The sequence below is a fragment of the Amaranthus tricolor genome, chromosome 5, assembly GCF_026212465.1.
Source record: "Amaranthus tricolor cultivar Red isolate AtriRed21 chromosome 5, ASM2621246v1, whole genome shotgun sequence".
NCBI classification, from domain to species: Eukaryota; Viridiplantae; Streptophyta; class Magnoliopsida; order Caryophyllales; family Amaranthaceae; genus Amaranthus; species Amaranthus tricolor.
In genome coordinates this window covers 29,384,187-29,405,726 of record NC_080051.1, presented here as the reverse complement: position 1 = coordinate 29,405,726, position 21,540 = coordinate 29,384,187, and the positions used below count along the sequence as shown (strand labels likewise).

General features: G+C 25.4%; 1 protein-coding gene across 1 annotated transcript; it reads right to left on the bottom strand.

The window, feature by feature from the left end:
- Positions 1-288: 288 nt before the first annotated feature.
- Positions 289-19,471, bottom strand: LOC130813689 (ent-copalyl diphosphate synthase 1). Its single transcript, XM_057679534.1, has 15 exons — positions 19,299-19,471; positions 18,065-18,151; positions 15,960-16,048; positions 12,206-12,503; positions 10,574-10,757; positions 9,659-9,873; positions 8,622-8,742; positions 7,648-7,760; positions 6,702-6,928; positions 5,661-5,776; positions 5,375-5,473; positions 4,347-4,610; positions 3,224-3,347; positions 2,757-2,969; positions 289-706 (listed from the first exon to the last, which is right to left on the bottom strand). The coding sequence occupies exons 1-15, from the start codon at positions 19,372-19,374 to the stop codon at positions 473-475; spliced, it is 2,460 nt and encodes an 819-aa protein (XP_057535517.1). The 5' UTR covers positions 19,375-19,471; the 3' UTR covers positions 289-472.
- Positions 19,472-21,540: the final 2,069 nt, after the last annotated feature.

Here is a 21,540-nt window from a genome sequence, read left to right as displayed (position 1 = left end):
TAAAGGAATAACCAAATAATCTAACAAAAATCTATATTATTGCAATGTGTATAGTATCTGTTTCATAAATTTGCCAATATTTCTATTTTGCTTCGCCCCTTTTACTTTACAACATTTTTATTTTAGGTAATGTTCCAATCATTTTTTTTAATTTTATCTAAATATTTTTAAATTTTTTCTGTACTTTTTAATCTTATCCACACAATATTATGGTGGCCACCATTATTTATCATAGTATCATTTTGATGGTGACCTAGAGAGTAACTAATTATAGCATACATTTGAATATGAAAGAACCATTAATTAGTATAGTATAAACAAATTTCAAATCATATACAACTATATATAAATACAATAAAAAGTTTCTACAATAATTATTAACCTCTTATAATTTACTAATCTCTATTTTTTTAGTGTGTGCAAAATAAGAAAGTATAATGGGGTCAATTTGGTAATTACAAGATAGGACAAATTAATCTAATTTTTGAAATAAAACTTTATGAATGTGATAATCAATTTGTTGTGAAGAACAATGATTAATGTAGAAGTAAGCTTTGACTAAAGCTAAACATGTCTCCTTCACATTATGATTTATGATATTCATTGAGTTTGATAGAATCAATTCCGTCAATTTTTGCATGTCCATTTCTAATTCCACTGCTTTGATGTCGGTATATCCTCCACCACTAATTCTCACACAATGTACCTAATTTTGACAAGAAAGCTATTAAATAATAATATATACTTTAATATTACATGTTTTACTCCATTTCTAAAAATTTATCCACATTACAAAATACAACATTTACAGTGTGTTTGGATAAAAGGAAATAAAGAGAAATAAAAGACAAAAATTTTAAGGAATGAGAAATCTGCTGTTTAGATAAGAAAATAAAGGAAAGAAATTTGAAGGGGGAAAATTAGATGAATGATTTTTATTAAAATATTAATTTTTTCAAAATCAAAAATATTTAAAGTAAAAATTTTGAATCCCCTCCTTTTTCTTCCCTTCTTCCCTTCTATTTCCCTTTCATTTTCCTTCCTTTCTTTTATCTTTAAAATTACTATCCAAATATAATATTACTTTCATAATGTTTGTCAATAATAGAATCATTTCTAGGTAATATTTTTTGCCTAAATGCACTCATTTTGTAACACAATATCTTAGTTAAGTTTGTTTTTACTAATGAAAAATCATTACTTTTTAAAAATTCCTTGATTATAAATTACAACTACCACTTCAAGACTTTATTTCATAATGCTTTTGTTTTTTCCAAAACAAATTATTACTTCTTAAACATTTCTAAATTAAAAAACAATGAAAAGTTATCCAAAATAATCTGAGTTTTAACTAATTTTTTTATAATAATCCTAATTTATGATTAAACATGAATAATTCTAACTATAGGGGGTGTTTCCTACTACACAAATTCTTATGAAAGACGGTCTCACTGAAAGCCCATCCTTAATTTGGTTAGTCCATTATCATCTTTTAATTTAATAAAGTTTTAATGGGTTGGGCTTGAGAGACATCTTTCAAAGAAACGGTCTCTCAGGAGACCAGTTGTTTCTACGTAATCTCTTACCCATACAACAAGTCATTTTGCATAAAAAAAAAATATAAAATAAATATAAAATTTATTTATAAAAAAATAGAATAATAAAAAACAATTAAAAAGAGAAATCAAGTAAATTTTACTTTTTAATTTTAACTTTAAATTTCTAATATTTTTTACTTTTGATTTTATTTTTCTTTTTTTTAGTAATAAATCTGAAAAAAATTGGTCATTATTTAAATAATAATGTTTCTGTATAAGTGACTCTAAGAGTGAGATTATTCATAATTAACCAAAAGTTGAAATTATTGTAGAAAAATCAATAAAAGGTTAAATTATTTTAGGTAATTTTTCTTTTTTGAATTGTTACATTCGTATGGATTATTATTATTATTATTATTATTATTATTATTATTATTATTATTATTATTATTATTATTATTATTATTATTATTATTATTCAGTTAAAGATTATTCCATCATAGCACTAACAATTAGGAGTATATTTAATAAATCATTTTTAGATTTGTAACTTTTAAAATATTTACCAAAGAGTATTATGTAGTGTTTGGGAATAAGTATTTTATTTTAAATTATAGATTTCAATTATGAAATCATAAATGAAGAATTTGAGAAAGACAAAGTTTGAATATTCATTCTCAATTTCACAACTTTGACTACTTTAAAAATAATGTTGAAATTTGATTCAAATTCAAATTTGAAAAATTTTTGATTTGCCAAACAATGAATTTAAGTCAATTCTAAATTTTCAAATGTCAATCATGGCATTAAAGTATTCATAATTCTAAGATTTATACTGAAAAACCTATAAATATTGAATTAATTGAAATTAGTAAATATAGCACATTTATACTTAATTTATCCATTATTGATTAATATTAAAGTGCTATTAACATTAGAAATTTGAAATTTAAAATAGATAACATTATAAAAATATTATTATTAATATAATTTTTTATTTTCTTTAATTTTTAATTTTACCGAAAGTTCACATTATTCTAAAGGACACATAAATTATTAAAATTGTACATCAAATAAAGATAGATATGACTTTAATTTAATTAGCAATGATAAATAATTGAGTAAAATATGTAGAATTAGGTGATTGTAATATTTTCAATGTAAAAAGTAAAAATAAAAGTAAAAGATAAAAAAGATTAGAAAAGTAAAATTGAATACCTTATTGTTATCCCTTGGATGATGAAGAAGGTTGTGGCATAAACGACTTGTCATATTCAGGAGCGACAAAATTAATCTATCATCACTACAATTTGAAGTTATGTTTTCAGACATCCAACGGTTGGCACAGACTTCAATTATGATCCGGATTATAAATTCCACCTCGCCTTCATGTCTATCCTCTCTTTCCCACCTCTTTAACCATTTCTCCCACTAATCATATTACATAAAATATATCATTAAAAATCTAAATAAAACAACAGTTTAATAATACTAATACAAAAATAAGAAAAACCCAAAAAAAAAAATTAATAATAATAATAATATTGAGTTACATAAATTTATTTACGTTGGAATTTGATAATTGTACGTTTTGTAAAAGTTAAAATTTTGCATGAAGGGCATAATTCAGAAAAAGAATCAGAAAATTACAAAAGAAATGAATAATATTAAAGGGAGAAACTCACAGCTTGGAAAAGTTGGTTACGTATGTTAATTTCATGAGTCACAAATGCATCCATTGAAAGCTCATCAATAGTACTCAAAATAAGACCCACCAAAGTTTGTTTTTTTTTGACAGAAAGTAATTTCCTATATATAAAATTATTAGCCAGTAAGAACCATAAATATTATAATCAATAAGTATATACGTAAATATAATTGATTTTCACTTCTAGTAGCCACATCGTTTTTAAAGGAAGACGACAAAATAGAAGTTCACAACTACTTTTTTTTTTTTTTTAAAAAAAAAAAAAAAAAAAAATTGATGTAAGTAAGAAATTATAGTCTATTCTTAGGTTCTGATAATTGAATTTATGTCACATATATTGTTGAACTAATTTTCTCAAATTTACTCTAAAAATAAATTATTTACAAGTATTACCAGTATAATATATTTTTAGTGAGATATATTTAGTGACATCTAATTTAAATGTTACAATTTTGAATTTCTAATGGTATATATAGTAGATTTAGTGACATTTATTAAACCTTTTAGTAGCATAATAAGAAATCACTCAAAATCTTTTTGCAACATAGTTACTGGTGACATTTCTTATAAATGTCACTATAGACTATAATAACAATTACATATTTCATTAAAATGCAAATAAATTGTCACTAAATCACTTTATAGTAAGACTTCAAATAAAAATTAATAATTATTACACTAAATATATAAATTAATGATACTTTTTTAATATCACTAAATCTAGTATCGCGAAAAGTTAATTTTTTTTATAGTGTATAGAGAAAAGGAGGTAATTGATTAATTATAGGAGTATAGTTTAAATATTCAATTTATATTTAAATTTTAACAATTTTATAATTTTTTAAAAAATTATCATGAAGATTATTTTGAGTTTGAAGTAAGTACATACAAGACTTCCTTTGAGTTTTTATATTAGATTAATATATTTCATATACAAATTTACTATTATTACATTATTAGTTTTTAGACATGTTTATAGTACTTGCTACAAAAATTTACCATTAGTAAAATTATTTATTTTATATTTATGAAAATTATTAAATAATAATAGTAAGACAATATTATAAAGTAGTTATGTGCATATATATATATATATTTACCTTCCTCCATTGTTTAGATAGCCTTGACTTATGTAAGAATGCTGAAATTCAGTAACAAAACATTTTTTTTCTTCAAATAAATTAGAAGAATACTCCTTTGTGAACTCGAAATCAATGGCTTCTATCAAGGCAGCTGTCTTAGCCCATGCAATTCGCGCGTTCGATTTTTCGGGTTCGAATATGGTTGATGATGCAACAAAATACGTTACTAGAAGACTTCTTTGGCTCACACCCAACTCCTTTAGGTTGTAGTCTAAGTACCACCTAATTATATCAATAATAAAATTAATTACAAATGAAAGGTATTATTTAGTTCGCAGCAAAAACTTAGAATTGAGTCTTGTCACAGTTGGAACAACTACTAATTTTCTCAAGTAAGGTTTTGAGTTTAATTTTTACATGTCTAGTTTTCTTATCCTCTCAGCATAATATATAAGTAATCTAATAATAATAATAATAATAAGAAAAAATTATCTAAAATAATTCAATGTTTATATGATTTTTCCTACAATAATCTCACCTAGATCATGAATAATCTCAGTTTTAGTGGGTATTTGCTTAGAGTAAACTTGAATAACCCGATAACCAGCTAGCTATAGTAAGTATTCACCAAAACGTAAGCTGAAATTAATGTAAAATTAGAGAAAAATTTTAAAAATTTACCTAAAAAGTTCTGAATAATAAAAAAATCATAAAAATTTTAATATTTTTTTTGACATTTTATTTTAATTTATTTTTTTAAAAATAAACCTTGATATAGCAAGTCATTTGGTTACCGGGTTTACTCTAGAAAAATATCCTCCAAAGTTAGGATTATTCATGATTAATTAATAGGTGACATTATTGTAAAAAAATCATAAAAAGGTTGAATTATTCTAAGTAATTTTTCCTAATAATAATAACAACAACAATAACAACAGCGACAAAAACAACAATAATAATAATAATAATAATAATAATAATAATAATAATAATAATAATAATAATTGGAGTAAAATAGAAATAGAAACTTAAATTAATTAATAAACCTTAATAAGTTGTTCCACTCTTGTTTATGTAATGCTTGAATGTTGTTGTAGTCCAATTTTGCCAGTTCAAGATAAGCATTGTTGCTCACGTTAGGTATCCTACATGAATAATTATTTTAGGAAGAACAATTGTAAATAAGAAGGTTACCGATTAACTCATCAATTGTCAAGTTTTAATCCGGTAAGTGAGCTTACCTTTTTATTTTTTGTGATTGTAATTAATTTGCAAAAAAATTATTTGAAACTAATTTTTAAAAAAAAAATCAAACTTGAATGATTGAAATACCTGTAAAGAGTCTTCCCAATCCAAACATCACTTTCTCCACCATATTGCTCGATGTAGAACCTTGTCTCAAGACGAGGAAGATTGGCATACCAAGGTATATCTAATGCATATGTCACCTACGCATGTGTTAGATTATGTATTACGGTAACTCATGTAGGAGCAGTTATTTTATTAGTAGAGATTAGTGGAGCAGTTACTAGGTCAATTAGGAGCAGTTACCTTAAGTTTCTGTATATATTATCATCATCAGTTGTTGAATGAAAAACGAGAAATAAGAATCAGAAAAACAAAAAAGCTTGCTAGTTATCTAAAAATCATGGTATCAGAAATTAAAATTAGAAATTAAAAAAATAAAATTAGAGATATTATGCAGTAGAAACACCCAATTTTAACAATTATATGTATAAATTAACTCTGTAATTTTAGAAATTGCCAACAATATATTATGTAGTACATTATATTCTCTAATATACTCCGTCTAACTATAAATAAATGCTAGTCTAATTTATTTTAATGGTAGTAATATTGGTTAAGATCAAATGACATGTCATTTTTCTTTAGCCAATAAATAAGTTCTATTTGGCAAACCCTTTTTAATTATACCTGTAATTTTCCAAAATTTTTTGTATAATACATTAATTATTCGTCCCATTAATTAAAACAATAATAATAATAACAATAATAATAATAATAATAATAATAATAATAATAATAGATAATAAATATATACCTTTACACGATTTGTATAACGTACCCATGTTAGAATTTGATTTCATGATTTGTATAATAAAACACAAATATTGATAAGTAACTAAAATATAACAAGTTTTGTATGAGAGCGTTTCACCATGAAATAAGCTGATATAATTAATCACTTTAAGATTGTAAGTGATAATTAGCTTTAAGTTTATAATACGTGATCATTTTAAAACAATAATTATATATTGGGTCAGTCCAATAAATATAATTTCACCGTAAAACTGTCTCATTTGAGAATAATTTATAATATAATTTTGCATGTAACAATATATAGATATATACCTCTCCCTGTAGGTCTTTGGCTATACTCCATTTATCGAGTAGTTGATTAGAGAGTTGTTTCTCCTTCAAGTATTTAAAGGAGAAAAGTCTAGCTTTCTCAAGAATAGTCTCTCCAGGATACTGCAACTGAGAAGCCCTAAACAGGTTGTACATCCCACTCACTGCTTGTGTTGACTGTCCATAAAAGGCAAAGAACTTCCCTTCTTTCTCAAAATTCTTGAATACACCTGTTACCATTTCATCTAAACAATTTAATTTTTTATTTTAGTCTGTCTTTTTAATTTGTTAAAATTTTTTTAAATAAAAATGTTATCGCCACGCATTTCAACTTTTTTTTAATATCATTTACATAGATGATTATATTATTTCTTAATAATCCTTGTGCTTAATTCTTTTGTTGTAATCTTAAAGGCACTGATGAAGTACTCCATTTATATTAGGAGTACAATCTAATTCATTATACCCTTCTCTTTTTATTTATTCTTTCCATTTATTTTGTTTCGCAAATACCAATGCAAATTTAGACGTCAGATGATTTTATTTATGAGTTTTAAAAATTTTAAAAAGTTAATTTTTAGAAATTATATATTGAGACGAATCTATTAAGATTTTCTCACATGAATATAGTTTTCCATATAGATCAATGAGAAATCATAATCAAGATTTGACACTAAAATTCGTAAATTAATTTGAAAAGAATATACTTCATGAAAACTGATGGAGTATTAATTAAAGGTAAGGACTTAATGTGAAGTTAATTCTAAACATGTGTAAGGTGTTCAATCACACGAAACCCTTAATAAAAATTAAAATGCGTTAATTAAATAGGAGTATTATTATTTTAAATTGTAAGACAAATAAAATCTTAACAATTATCATGGAGTATTTTATAATCCGCCTCTGACCCTATGCATGAATTTTCTCAAGTTTTGGCCACAAAATTTACCTGCAGAAACCTGATAACCGTGTAACCTTAAAAGTCTGAATGCCATTGCTGTATCATCAATGTCTTGCACGTCAGAGTTTCTTGCCCAACATATTCCACGCTCTGTCCAATATCTGCACAAAATTACAATCCCTCTGTTCAGTCCAACTGTTTCATTTGACTTTTTACACTCTATTTAACTTTTTACACTTGACGAAGCAACGTTTTAACCTTTAACATCCCAAATTATTCTTAATTAAAAATTATAAAAAGTTGATATTAATAATTTTTATATTGAGACGAATCAAACAAGATATCACATAACTATGTTTTAACATATAGATTAAGAGTAAAATACAAATTAAAAAGATAAGAGAATAGCGTCAAAATTAGGACAATTAAGCCGAATTGAAGGTAGTATTAATTATTACTATTATTCCTTCATTTATTATAATAATAGTCTTTCACACACAATATATTTTACTGATTGTGTTTTTTATATTATTTAATAGGCCGGAAAAAAGGGAAAACTAGTATAAGAATCGAATTTAAGATTTTATCTAGAGAATATAATACTTGTTTCAACTGAGGCAAAATCTGATTTGTAAAAAAAACCCTTTTTACTAATTGGTTCTTTACATCCTCTGTCTATTATGAGTGCGCGATGATATATTATACCTAGTACGATTGTATTTTAGATTTGTCTCTACTTTATTATAAAACTTAAGTAAGTTATTGTATCTTAAATTCGTCTTTATTTCTTTACGGTTATAATTGTTAACTTAGTAAATACTTTCATAAAATTATCATTATCAAAATAATAAAATATGTCAAATTTCAAATGTATGAATAAATAATATTGTCTCAGACTCTCGGTTATTTAATAATTAATAGCTATTATTTCATCTTTTTATGTAAGAATTTTTTAAGTAAATTGTAGCTATTAATAAATAACGGAATAGTATGAAGTAAATATGTAACAAAAACATATGTACCTCTCAACATAACTCAGACATTCGTTAATCTCATGAGTAAAATATCGTGAAATTCCAAGCCTTTCCAAGCGATCAACAACCCATATGTGCTCGAACAAGTCAATTGGGTACACGTTAGGAGCTGAGGAGAACGGGATTAAAGACCAACCCCATTTGTTAGGTAACCAAATAATCATAATAAATAGAAATATTGGCATTAAAATGAAAATAAATATGCTCCACTTTTTTTTATCTTTACAATAATATATTTCATTTTTTACCATATTTTCATCCCTTTCTTTAAAGGTCATCCATTAACTTATTCTCTCTTCATCCAAATTACTTGATTATTGCATTGTATTCTTTCTTATTCTCAGACTTAATAAATATTTAACCTCTAAACAATTGAGTGTTATTTCAAGGAAATAAAAGAAAATTTCCGGAAGTTTATTTGAGTTTGTATTGGCCGCAAATAAGCCATTTGAATTAACGGTTATAGCAAACTCAAATAGACAGAAAAATTCATTTTTAATGATCAAAATTTTAAAAATATGTATGGATTATTTTCTATGCGTAGAAATACTTACACCATTTTAACTTTTTAATCTTAATATATTTCATACTCCCTCCTATTCACCTTAGGAATCCCATTTGACTTTTCACTCATTTTAAGGAGAGTCAAAAGTGTGACTCTAAGGGTAGGAAAGAGAGTTATATTATGAGTTTTTAATGTAAGGGAGGAAAATTAGTATGGGTAGTAGAAGGTATAATTGAAAATAGGATAAAGTTACTAAGGGCATAAAAGTCAAAAACCCATACCAAAAATAAAAATGGGACAATTAAGGTGACTTGACCATAAAAGAAAAAATAGGAGGGAGTATTAAATAATAAGATTCCAATTCTTCTTAAACGTTAGATCAAACTTTAACGAACAGTAACATGAATCAGAATGGTGCAAGTAAATTACTATTGTTGGGTCCATACGTATGATCCATAGTTTGAGTTAAAAGTCAAAAAAACTTTATTTGTAAATGAAATATGATTATTTAAATAATTACCTCCGCCATTAAACCTTTGGACAATATTGTTTAAGTAGTTAAAACAATTGAGATCCTTGGTTTGCATAAGTGCATAGGCAGTTGAAGAAGGGGAGAACAAAAAGGATCCATCTTTGCTTTGTAATTTAAGAAGCTTTTCCCAATCAAGGCCATCCATTCCTTCCAAGCTATGCAACAATGTGGTAGGCATTCTATGCATGATTTCTTTTGGTATCCTACCATACATTTTTAACAACAATTATTGCAAAAACATGTGAGCGTGAGGATATGACACCACATGCATTATTGGGGCCTTAAATCCTACTTTTTTTCTTCATCTAAAAAGAATTCCATTCTTTTTTTGCCAAACAGCTAATTGAAGACCCTCAACTTTTTTTCCATTCAACCATCAAGAAGATTTTGATCATTTATGTGTAAACGTCAAATCTCGTACGTTTAGGTGGGAGTCACTTAATAACTGACAAAGAAATAACTTGTTTTTTTGCGTAAAAAAGACGATGGAAGTCAATAAGAATACATATAATATATCTTGATCAGTTTGTTATTTTGAAGCCTCAAGCTTAAACTTAAAATTTGCTCATTGTTATTTTGGACAACTAAAACTACTCGCTTGTCATCATATATCAAAGTATTAAATAGATTATGTCCAATATTTAATTTAGTGGGCTATTGTATTTACTATTAAATAATTTTAGGATGAAAACTCATTAAATCTATGGCTGATGGAGAATGCAACTATATATGTAGGCTCAATAATTTTAATATGATATCAGAGTATTTCCTTTAAATCTTAAAAATTCTAATGTATAAGTAGCGGGTTCAAAAAAAAATTCATTAAATATTAAAAATATTAATGTATGTTTGGCGGGTTAAAAAAAATGACATTCTCATTCAATATATATATATTACGCATACCTTGTAAGCTTTAAGTCCCTTTTGGCATAGATATCTTGCATAGCTGGAGAGTCTTGTGCAACCTCAATTCCATAACTTTGAGCCAACTCGATAAGGGACGGAAAAGCAATTTCAAATCCAATTGGCATATGCTCCATACTCTCCTCTTGAAGCTTATTAATATTTTCTTTTAGAAATAAGATCCCTACCTCAAACAAAAACACAATAAACACATTAATATTCAACTATGTTGAATATTTGTCTTTTCACCCTTATAATTTTTGACAAAAAAATAAATATAATTACAACACGTTTCATTAAGGTTAATGGTTTTAGTATATAGAATAGATATATACTTTTTTCGAAAGAAGAAAAATAATGGACATCTCAATAATAGTAATAGTCGCCTCTTGTCCCTTATATGTTATATATTCTAATATGTCACCTCATAAACTTTTTGGATTAAAAGTGTTAAATACAATACAAACCTGACGCTATATTATAATATATACATTAATCTGCACGAAACTAAATTCATAATATACACCTAACTTTAAATAAATCAATAAAGTTAAATTAAATAAAAATTAATTACCTCTCAAAAAATTATTAATAATCTGATGATGTTTTTTATACTTATTTTATTAGAAGTTAACATGCTGAAAGTAGAATTGTCACCTAAGAATTTAATAACCAATAAAATTGTGAGTTATATCATTTGTCATTTAATAGCAAAAATATGTAAAATATCATAAAAAGATGAACAGTCATAAATTAAATTTTGGGTGCAAGTAATAAAAATCGGAGAAAGTATAATTTATTGAACATAAATAATATTTTCAGCAGTGCACTTTTCTATGAACATAAATAAATTATTAGATTTTAGTTAGACAACAATTTTAGCTTCCAAAAATTTTTGACAATGACAAATATGGCATAAAAAACAACGAACATTGACAAAGAAAAAAAATATAAGCCAATGATTTTTTTGAATTCGACCACTAAATTTGTGCTTGCTATTTGAGTAGACGACATGACTTAAAGTGAAAGATATAACTTATATTTTCTTCAATGAGTAATGTTAAAAGAAGAAATTACAAAGATATATATTTTGCTGCTCATTTTTCCTTATTGAGTATAATTACAAATTTGAATATTTTTAATTTATGCGTCTTATCCTTGCGTAGTAGATAATGTTACCTTTTATTTAAATTAGTTGCCACATTTACATAATCACTGTCGTTTCAATCAATAATATTTTACTGATTGTTCATTATGTATATATAAATAATAAAAAATATATTAGAGTCAATAGAAATTATCTTATTTGATTAATTTTAATAGATTTTTTCATAACATGAACCATATGTGTTTTCAGCTTATTTTGTATGAGACTGTCTCACCATAAAACGACTCATATAATTAGTCTATTTTTTTAATTGATCACTTTAAATTTATATGTGATCATTTTAATAGATTAAATGTACATGAGCCACCCCCATAAATAGTCCCACCATGATACCGTCTCATTTAAAAATTTCTGTTATGATTTTTCTTTTGCCATTTTACATAACTATATTATATAATGCATTGAATAGCGTGAAAAGAATAAGTGTAGCAATTAATTTAAAGTAGACCGGAAAATAAAATTACCTTTTTGGCACTTATCAAGATAAACATTCCAAGATTTAAGGGCAATAACGCAAGCTAAAGTGTTGATTATTCGATCATGAGGAGAAAAAAGAAGATGATCACCCCAAGAACCATCTTGATGTTGGTTATCAACGATCCATTGAAGACTTGATGGAAAAAGAGGACTTCCATTGTTGTCTTTCACAAGTGCAACCCAAGCGGTGTCGTATGGGGATATGCTAATGTCTCCGTCATTCAGACACTTCAATATTTCCCTTATTTTTTCCACATTTTCCTTAATCCCACTTGTTGTGTAAACCTATTTATGTTTGTACAAAAATAACAAATAAATTTTAAAAATTATTATAAAACATTTTGTTAAGAAAATGTAAGGCTTGTACAAAAATAGACCTGCCATTATTGATCGAAAGACTTTGATTAGGCATATATAGGGTTTGGTAAGATTTCAGAGGCATGTGCAAAATTAGCAGTTGTTTCTATATTTATAGTTTAATGGGTCTTTTTTTTCGTAACAATTCTGTATCAGATTATCTCACTATAAGATGAGCCCATATAAAAATCATAAATTATATATATATATATATATATATATATATATATATATATATATATATATATATATATATATAGAGGGTCGTATTCAAGTGCAAACCGCAAACCACAGTTATATGCGAACCGTGAGAACCAAAAAATGTGTTACCTTTTTTTAATAAAAAGGTGCTACTTTTGCACAAAAACTGTGTTACTTTTGTTTTTAAAAAAATCTTGTATTTTTTTACCAAAAAAGTGTAACTGTCAGAAAAAAATATATAAATGCAAAGTAACACATTTTTCTAGGAAAATAACACCTTTTTATGGTTCTCACAGTTCTCATATAAAGATGATTTTCACTTGAACTTTTCCATATATATATATATATATATATATATATATATATATATATATATATATATATATATATATATATATAATATTAATTAATTAAATTAAACTTTAATAGACAATGTAGTTTACAAAACAATTTGATTAGTTTTAAGAATTATAACCATTATTTTTTATTTTATTATTTTTTTGTTTTTCTATTATTTTTTAATAATAGGTCATCATCCCATCAATAAGAAGTCTCATCATGAGACCGTCAAAGTCAAAATCAAGAATTAGTTATTTTGCAAATTATATAAATTGATATATAATTGTGCATATTTTTTCATTCTAGACTCTAGAGTAAAGAAAAAGAGAATAAATTAACCTGTATGTGATAAAAATCAAACTCTCTCTTATGATAAGTATGAAAAAAAAAGTCTTAAGTCAATTTATAAGTCTTCCTAGCTATCTAATTCATATTACGTTGCGATCGATCATTAAAGAACTTGAGTGTAATTCAGAACTATGGTGGCAAAAAGGAGAAAAAACTTAATTGACTGGGTAGTAAACTACATATTACTAATTAAAAAAATAATATATATTTATTATTGGAGAGTTAAATTTCACTATTTCAATATCTATTAGAAGTGGTAGTTTACTCGATAGTAGGGATGGTCATGGGTTCAGGACCCTGTTGAACCCGCTCCGAATCCACCCCTTTTTTAAGGGTCTGGGTCTTAATTTTTGAGACCCATCGGATCCGCATCGAATCTGAATCCAAAAAATATTTGACATCCGGATCCTAAGGTGAAGACTCGGACTCGGACCCGGATCCTAAACTTTTAGATTTTATATTATGAATTTCTAATTTCTAAATTCTAATATTAATTTTTTTATTATTAATATATAATGCCTTGAATACTTAGACAAGTGTTTTTACATTTTAGTAATTATTTTGTATTTGAATTTTATGGACTCGAACAAGTGTTTGTAATACAATAATAAATTGCTTACAAAAATACAAAAAGACTCGCAAAAGGTTTAATTTTGACAAATCAAATAGGCTTTGCATAAGACCCATTAAGGACCCTAGACCCGTCAGATCCGTAGGGTCTGAAAATTTTAGACCCTAAGGATCCGCATCCGGGTCTGGATCCATAAAAAATAAAAGGATCCGGGTCCGGGTCTGGCCAAACCAGCCAGGTGACGATCCCTACCCGATAGTATAGCTAAGCTAAAAAAACAACTTAATGTTGGTCTATTTTCCATAAAATTCCATGAAATACAAAAGTAAAAGTAGCCGATAAACTTTATAATTAATTCCCCTGATTTTAAGACTTCGTATCAAATTAGCTGTTTAGAGCATTTACATGTGCCCCTCTCACATAAACCTTGTGAAATGTGAGCATTTACTGCGTAAGCTAACGATTTTCTTTTATAATTCAAAAATAAACTTATTGCATGTCTACAAAGAAATTACTAATTAGTCATCACTCTTATTATCTTCTAAGAAATATATCCCCATTTTGGTAAGAAAATGTCTAAATTCTAAATAAATTAAATCCAAATTTTTTGGTAAAAAAAAACATTGAATAATAATTATATTATTATTATTAAATCTCTGCTCTTTAAATAATTATTTATAATTTAAATAATTCTTTTATATTATTTATCGATTACTCTTAATTTGTATTTTATTCTTAATCTAGACGTCAAAATATAGTCATGTGGGATCTTATTTGATTCGTCTCAATGTAAATTTTATTAATATCAAATTTTTATAATTTTTAATTATTCACAATTAGAGATATTTAAAATTAAATTAGTGCATTAGATAGTGTGCCAAAACTAAATGGGACAACTCAAATAAATCATAGGAAGTATTTTTCAAATAGTTTTACATACATTTAATTTATTAGAAACAATTCATAATACTCCTTTTGTCTCTTAAAAAATCATAACTAAAAAAACTTTCATCATGGCATAGACAGAGAGTATTAAATAGGATTCTACTTCTTTAATTTAATCTATTAATTTCTTATGTTACAAACGTGCACATTTATTGAGTGATGAACTAATGCAAAACGACAACCTAATTAAGTGACCAAGTAACTCTACGGAAGAGTATCTTCCATGAGAGTGTGAGACTGTGTACGGGTCTCTTAGCATATTATACTTGCTGGTCCCAATTAATGTACACATATAACACATCTATCATATATATTACATATATCAGCTTTATTTTGAAGTAGACTATATTACGTGATTAATATAGTTATAAGTTCGATAAAATGAGAAAATATATAAACATTGTCATCAATTAGTATGTGCAAAGCGGTGTATAACATAGAGTTTCATTATCAAAGAAGTCTAAGTCTATGTGTACTATTTTAAACTAGTGTAATCAATGTTTAAATTTTAACATATACCAGTATTTTTAGTTTATTCTTTAAATTATAAGGTTCTATAATATAAATTTGGCACAGAAACTCCAAAATTTACAAAACGGTCCTACTAATAATGTAGCAGAATTTTAATATATATATATATATATATATATATATATATATATATACAAATTTTTTGTATTAGACAATCTCACTACGAGGCATGTCTAATACTTTAGTTAAATAACCTAATAATGAAAATTTTTAACTTATGACCTTATTTTGAGGTCGTCTTATTGTGAAATATTCTCATAGAAGACGGTCTGTTTTGATGTACTTATTTTCTATTAATTGACACTAGTCCACCTTTTATTCTTACATTTTAATTTTTTTAATTTGGTCAGTACATTTTGCTTGCTCCTTGTTTATTATCAAATATTCATAAATTTTTCAAAAGAATATAATTTTTTTTTACTAATTCAAAGGGACGGGGTTGTATATACCTTGATTCCAAGACTTTTAACGTCATCGTCCACAATGTCAAGCTGATGCTTCAAAAGTGGAAGTTCATCTTGAAGAAGTTCTCTATAATCTGATGACAACTCAAGTAGTGTAGAAGTAGTGATGTTAATAAAAATGAAAATAAAAAGAAAATTTCATGTTGTCATTTTGAATTAGACAAATCTTTTTTGATTCACATGATAATCTTTACCTTCCAATTTTTCTACGTGGTGGACAAAAGAGAAGTTATTTTTGTTAATTTTACATTATTCTTACCTAATAAAATGACATTTTTTTCAAAAAACAAAAGTCATGATCACCCTAATTGACACATTTTTAGAAATTCAGTCGAAATAAATACTTAATTTAATCAAAAACTTAACATTTTATCTACTACATTAAAAAGTTGAAAGTTCAAAATCAACACATAGATTGAAAAATAAAATTATAAAAAAATAAAAAACTTAGAATTTCAACATCAAAATTTTATAAATAAAAACTTTATAAAAACAAAAATAAACATAAAAATCCACAAATAAAAAAGTAATGTAATTTCTTTATATCTTGTCTCCTTCCCTTAAAAACAATCCGAATGGCCATGGGTGATGGGTCATCGCCATTCAAATCTTCTTTTTTCATCAAAAACTGTTCAACTTTTCTATACTTCCTCAAGATCAGTACTTTTTTTTAATTTATACTGATGAATAAAGATATAAAGTTCTAACTATTTCTGTTTTTTTTAGTATGATATGATGTGTCCTTGAAACTAAGATTACACATCTCTTTTTCTCATGCATTATAAAAGTATTTTCCTGTACGTATCAGTTTAAATTTTTAAAAGAGTTACTTTATTGACATATAGTATAAGAAGTCAAATATTTATTATCTAATTGAAATGATTTTTAAATTTAGTAGTAATTTCGAAGCTAGCTATGAAATTAACTAATTGGATTGTACAATTAGTTGACATATTAGCAAACAATTATAGTCCAATTACAAATACAGGTGACGATACACTGTTAAAGACTTATACTCCCTCTGATCTTTCAATATAGTCCCATATAGGTTGGGCACGGATATTAAGGGTTGTGTGGGGTCCATTAAAAAGGGTAAATAGTAAAGGGTAAGTAGTGAAGGATAAGTAGTGAAGGGTAGTTGGGTAAGTAAGGTATATGGGGGTATATTCGTAATTACTTGTGTGAACTAAGGGTATTTAAGTAAAAAAGGATTGCCAAAAATAGAAATGGGACTAATTCAAAGGTTTTGCCAAATAAGGAAATGGGACTAAATTAAAAGATCGGAGGGAGTATTAAAAAAAAAACTTACTTTTAGATTGTTAGTAAAATTACTCTATTTTTTTTTATATGTTTTCTGTTTAAAATATTTCAATTTAATGAGAGATAATTAGATAAGAGTTTTAAGAGAAAGAGATATAGAAGAAAAATATAGCATTTGAAATTTTGTTAGATTAGCTTTAATGTTTAATCTTTTATCTCACACTTTTAATAATTTTTTTAGACGTATTTAAAAATATCAGCGCTCAAAAATTATTTGAAATTTGCAAAAAAAAATAAATAAAAAGAACAAAATAGAACTGAGGTAGTATTTAAGAGATGTAATGATCGAAGAAAACTCTAAAAGCCAATTAAAGTTATAAATGCAAAAACTCAAAGAAATCCAATATATGAATAAAAATTCATCAAAACTTATAATCTCCTATTTTAATTAAATATAATTAAAAGGTTTTTTTTTCTTTTAAGCGATTTCTATCAAATGTCTCATTTTTTAATTTAATAATTATTCCCTTATTTATGTCCGTACGAGATTTAATTATTTACACTTGTCATTAATAAATATATCAGTTTTTCTTTGCCTTTTCATTTATACACTCCTCCTATGTAATCTCCATGACTTTGTTTTTTATTAAAATTGCTACAATAGTTATTAAATGGAGCATTTAATTGGAAGAAGAAGATGTCATATAAATATTGGAAGAAGAATCATTCAATGAATTAATTAATTATAAAATAATAGAATTAGATTCATTTTATTGCAAATAAACATTAAATGATAAAACCAAAAGCCAAAAATGAAAGACAATGTATACCATTGGTGGTAGGCTTGGAAATTGCATTACATCTCAGGCTAAATGCCCAACCAAGTTGGTTGTTTCTCTTATTGAGTAATGAAGAACCTGCAAAACAAACAAAATTGGAGCAAAAACCAAGAAATTTTTTCACTTTGCTTCATGTTTTCTTATCAAAGTACACATCACTTTCTTACATACATGCATGTGATGAATTAAAAGGGAATTCTTTTTCATTTTTATTATGGAAAAAATAGTATGAAACTTAAGTTGAATTAAAATAAATTAAATAAAAAGCATCAACAATAATATTGATTAATCGGTCACTCTTGTATGAGACCGTCTCATCGTGAGACAAGTTCATACAAAAGGTTTATTATGACAAAATGTTTTATTATTGGGCTATTTAACTTAAGTATGAAATACATTTTATAGGCAGACCGTCTCATACAAGAATTTGTGTTGATTAATAGAAGAAAATAACCATAACCTTATTAATGAAAATCAAATAAATAAATAAATTATAAATCTATTTTTCTAATGGGAATGGGGTGTCATTGGTCACACTTACTATTTTTTAGATGAGCAAAATTATATGAAGCTTACATAAAATCAAATTAAAATATTTTGTTAGAACATATACTATATTTTAGGTTCTCAATAACTATTGGCTTAAATTTTTGGTTAAATCGATTTTTTGACATGGTATTAGAGACCAGTATGACAAGAGGTCACGGATTCGAATCTCAACAACTTCTCATTTAAAGTGGAAAATTCAACGTTATGTATGAGAAAAGCATGTGCTGCATCCACAGTTTTAACCCAAAGAGCTCTTGGTGAAAGGACATGTTAGAATATATAAAATATCATATGACCTTAAACATTAACTTAAATTTTTAATTGAGTGGATTTCCTGGACACATATTTTAAATAAAACCCATCAAACATGATATTGATTGATTAATAAAGCTATATTTCTAAAATTATAATAAATTAAATTAAATTAAAACTTGAAAAAGGAGAATGGGGTGTCATTGATCACACTTACTAATTTTTCTATGAATAAAAGTATGAAGGTTATTAAACTAAATTGAAACCATTTTGAAATAAAACCCATCAAGAATGATATTGAATACTAAAAAAAAAAAATTAACTATATATAATTCTAATAATTAAAATTAAATAACAAAAAATAATTATAAAATTCAAAAGAAATTATAAAGGGGAAAAATGGGGTGTCATTGATCACACTTACTATTGAATGGTGTGGAGGAAGGAAGGCAAAGTGGAGAAGTTGAAGGGAAGGCGGTAGAATGATTAAGACAATACATTTTTTAATTTTTGGTACATAAAATTTTAGAGAGAGAAGGAAAAAGAAGGAGACAATGTTTTTGAGATTTTCCCGAGATATTCCAACTATTACAATTTATTTTGCAAAGGTGCATGGGATCAGCCAAATATATAGAAGTTAGGGATATTTTTGTCCTTTAATTTTAAAAAATATGTTACTTTCTTTGTTTCCGAAAGTTTGTCTATTTTATAGTTTGAATAGTTTTTACGACGCATTTTAAACTTTAATATCTATAAAATTATTTGGTAAAAACTCTATAAAATATATATTAAAACTATATGTATCGAAATATATCTAAAAAGCTCCTATGTAAATAAAGTTTTTCAACCTTATGTATAAATATTAAAGAGTATGTTTTTATTTCTCTCTTCCAGAATGAAATATATTTTAGAAACATAAGAATTTTTTATAAAAAAAATTAAATACTCTGCTCGTTTCTTATTTATTAATCATTTTATGATTTTTGAAAAAAAAATTGAGAATAAATGCTTTGGCCTTTGAATATAGTGGGGTATTATTGTATTAAATGCATCGGAGATAGATTTATGAGATTTTATCTTATTGATATTAAATGTTTTCGTAACTATGACTTGAAAACTAGATCAATGTTTTCCAGTTTTAATCTGCTTTTTTTGACAATTTTAATATTTGTGTTGAATTAATATTTCATAACTAGGACTTGAACAAAATATTGCCCCAATATTATAACTAAACTATTTTTATAATTTTAAAGAAAAAAATTATAAAATATTTTAAGCATTTTAGGCGGCAATAACTTAGCAATAAATTTATAATTTATCGATTTAATTAATCCGACCGATCGACCAATTTAAAGTATCTACTGAGGACTATGTATTATAACCCTTAATATTCTGATACCCAAACATTCTATTGAAACTTTTGTTCTTAGAATTTTTTATAAAATAAATTTGGCCTTTAGTTTATCCAAGATTAGATTAAATGCCTACCGATTCAATAATATAAAAACGTAAGTGTGTATGAGACGGATCTATATAATTAATTTACTTTTTAAATTAGAGATCTAAAGTTAATCATTTTAAGAATGTAATGATCAGTCTAACGGTATATGTGACTACTTTTTGATTGATCAATTAGATTATATATGTACGTCACTTTAAGATTGTAAGTGATTGCTAAGATTGTAAGTGATCACTTTAAGATTATAAAGTGATCGTTTTAATGTTACGAGTAGTCACTTTAAGATTATGAGTGACCTTTTTAAGATTATAAGTGAATTAATTTGAGATTATAATTTATAGTTTTAAGATTGTAGTAATCACTTTAAAATTATAAAGTGATCACTTTAAAACTATAATCACTTTAAAACTATAAGTTATTACTTTAATGTTATAATTCATATATCATTTTAAAATTATAAATAAACAATTAAAGTTATAAGTAATCACTTTAGAGTGAAATACTCACCCAGGATTCCCATCTACCATCTCATGGTTTAAAATCATCTATATCCCATTCATCATCACTAATTACTTTTTTTTTAAGAGTCATCACTATTTACTTTGATTCTAGATAAAGTAGTGATTTTTATTTTGTGATAAATATATGCAAAATAAGTATCTATTTGTAGAGAAAAATGTATGAATTTTGTAATAATTTTGTAATAAATATAAATTTTGTGAAAAATACTTTTCATGTGGTCAAGGTAGAAAAAACACTCATAAGATGTGTATTTTACAATGTACTCAAGTAGAACTCTCTATTGAAATGAATGATCATCTATAATTTTTTTTTTTATTTTGATCATTTGATGAGCAAAAGCATTGGTCCAACACAAAAAAATTGTCTCATCATAAATTCATCTCATTTTGGAATTTGAGAAAAAAAAAAAAAAATTTATAATAAATGATTATTTGTTTTTTAATTGATTATCGTATCCAAAGTGTTCTTATTTTTGTTTTCTTATTTACGTTGCAATTTTATATTGTTGTTGTATGTCTTTTCTTAACTTATGTTAAATTTGGATCAATTTAAAAACTCATCATATCTAAGACTTATCAAGAAACATTATCCTTAATAACAAATTCATTCTTATCAATGTAGTTGTTTTCAAAATAAGGAAAACAAAATCATGTACTACTCCTATTATTACTATTTTATGCATTTA

Bases quoted from the DNA above. Each gene is read 5' to 3' on its own strand.
- LOC130813689 (XM_057679534.1), bottom strand. From the start codon at position 19,374: ATGTATTGTCTTAATCATTCTACCGCCTTCCCTTCAACTTCTCCACTT. The intron at 5,474-5,660 runs GTATTTCAATCA...TTATTCATGTAG, and splicing joins ATTGGGAAGACTCTTTACAG to GATACCTAACGTGAGCAACA. The intron at 2,970-3,223 runs GTGAGTTTCTCC...TAATATGATTAG, and splicing joins GTAACCAACTTTTCCAAGCT to TGGGAGAAATGGTTAAAGAG.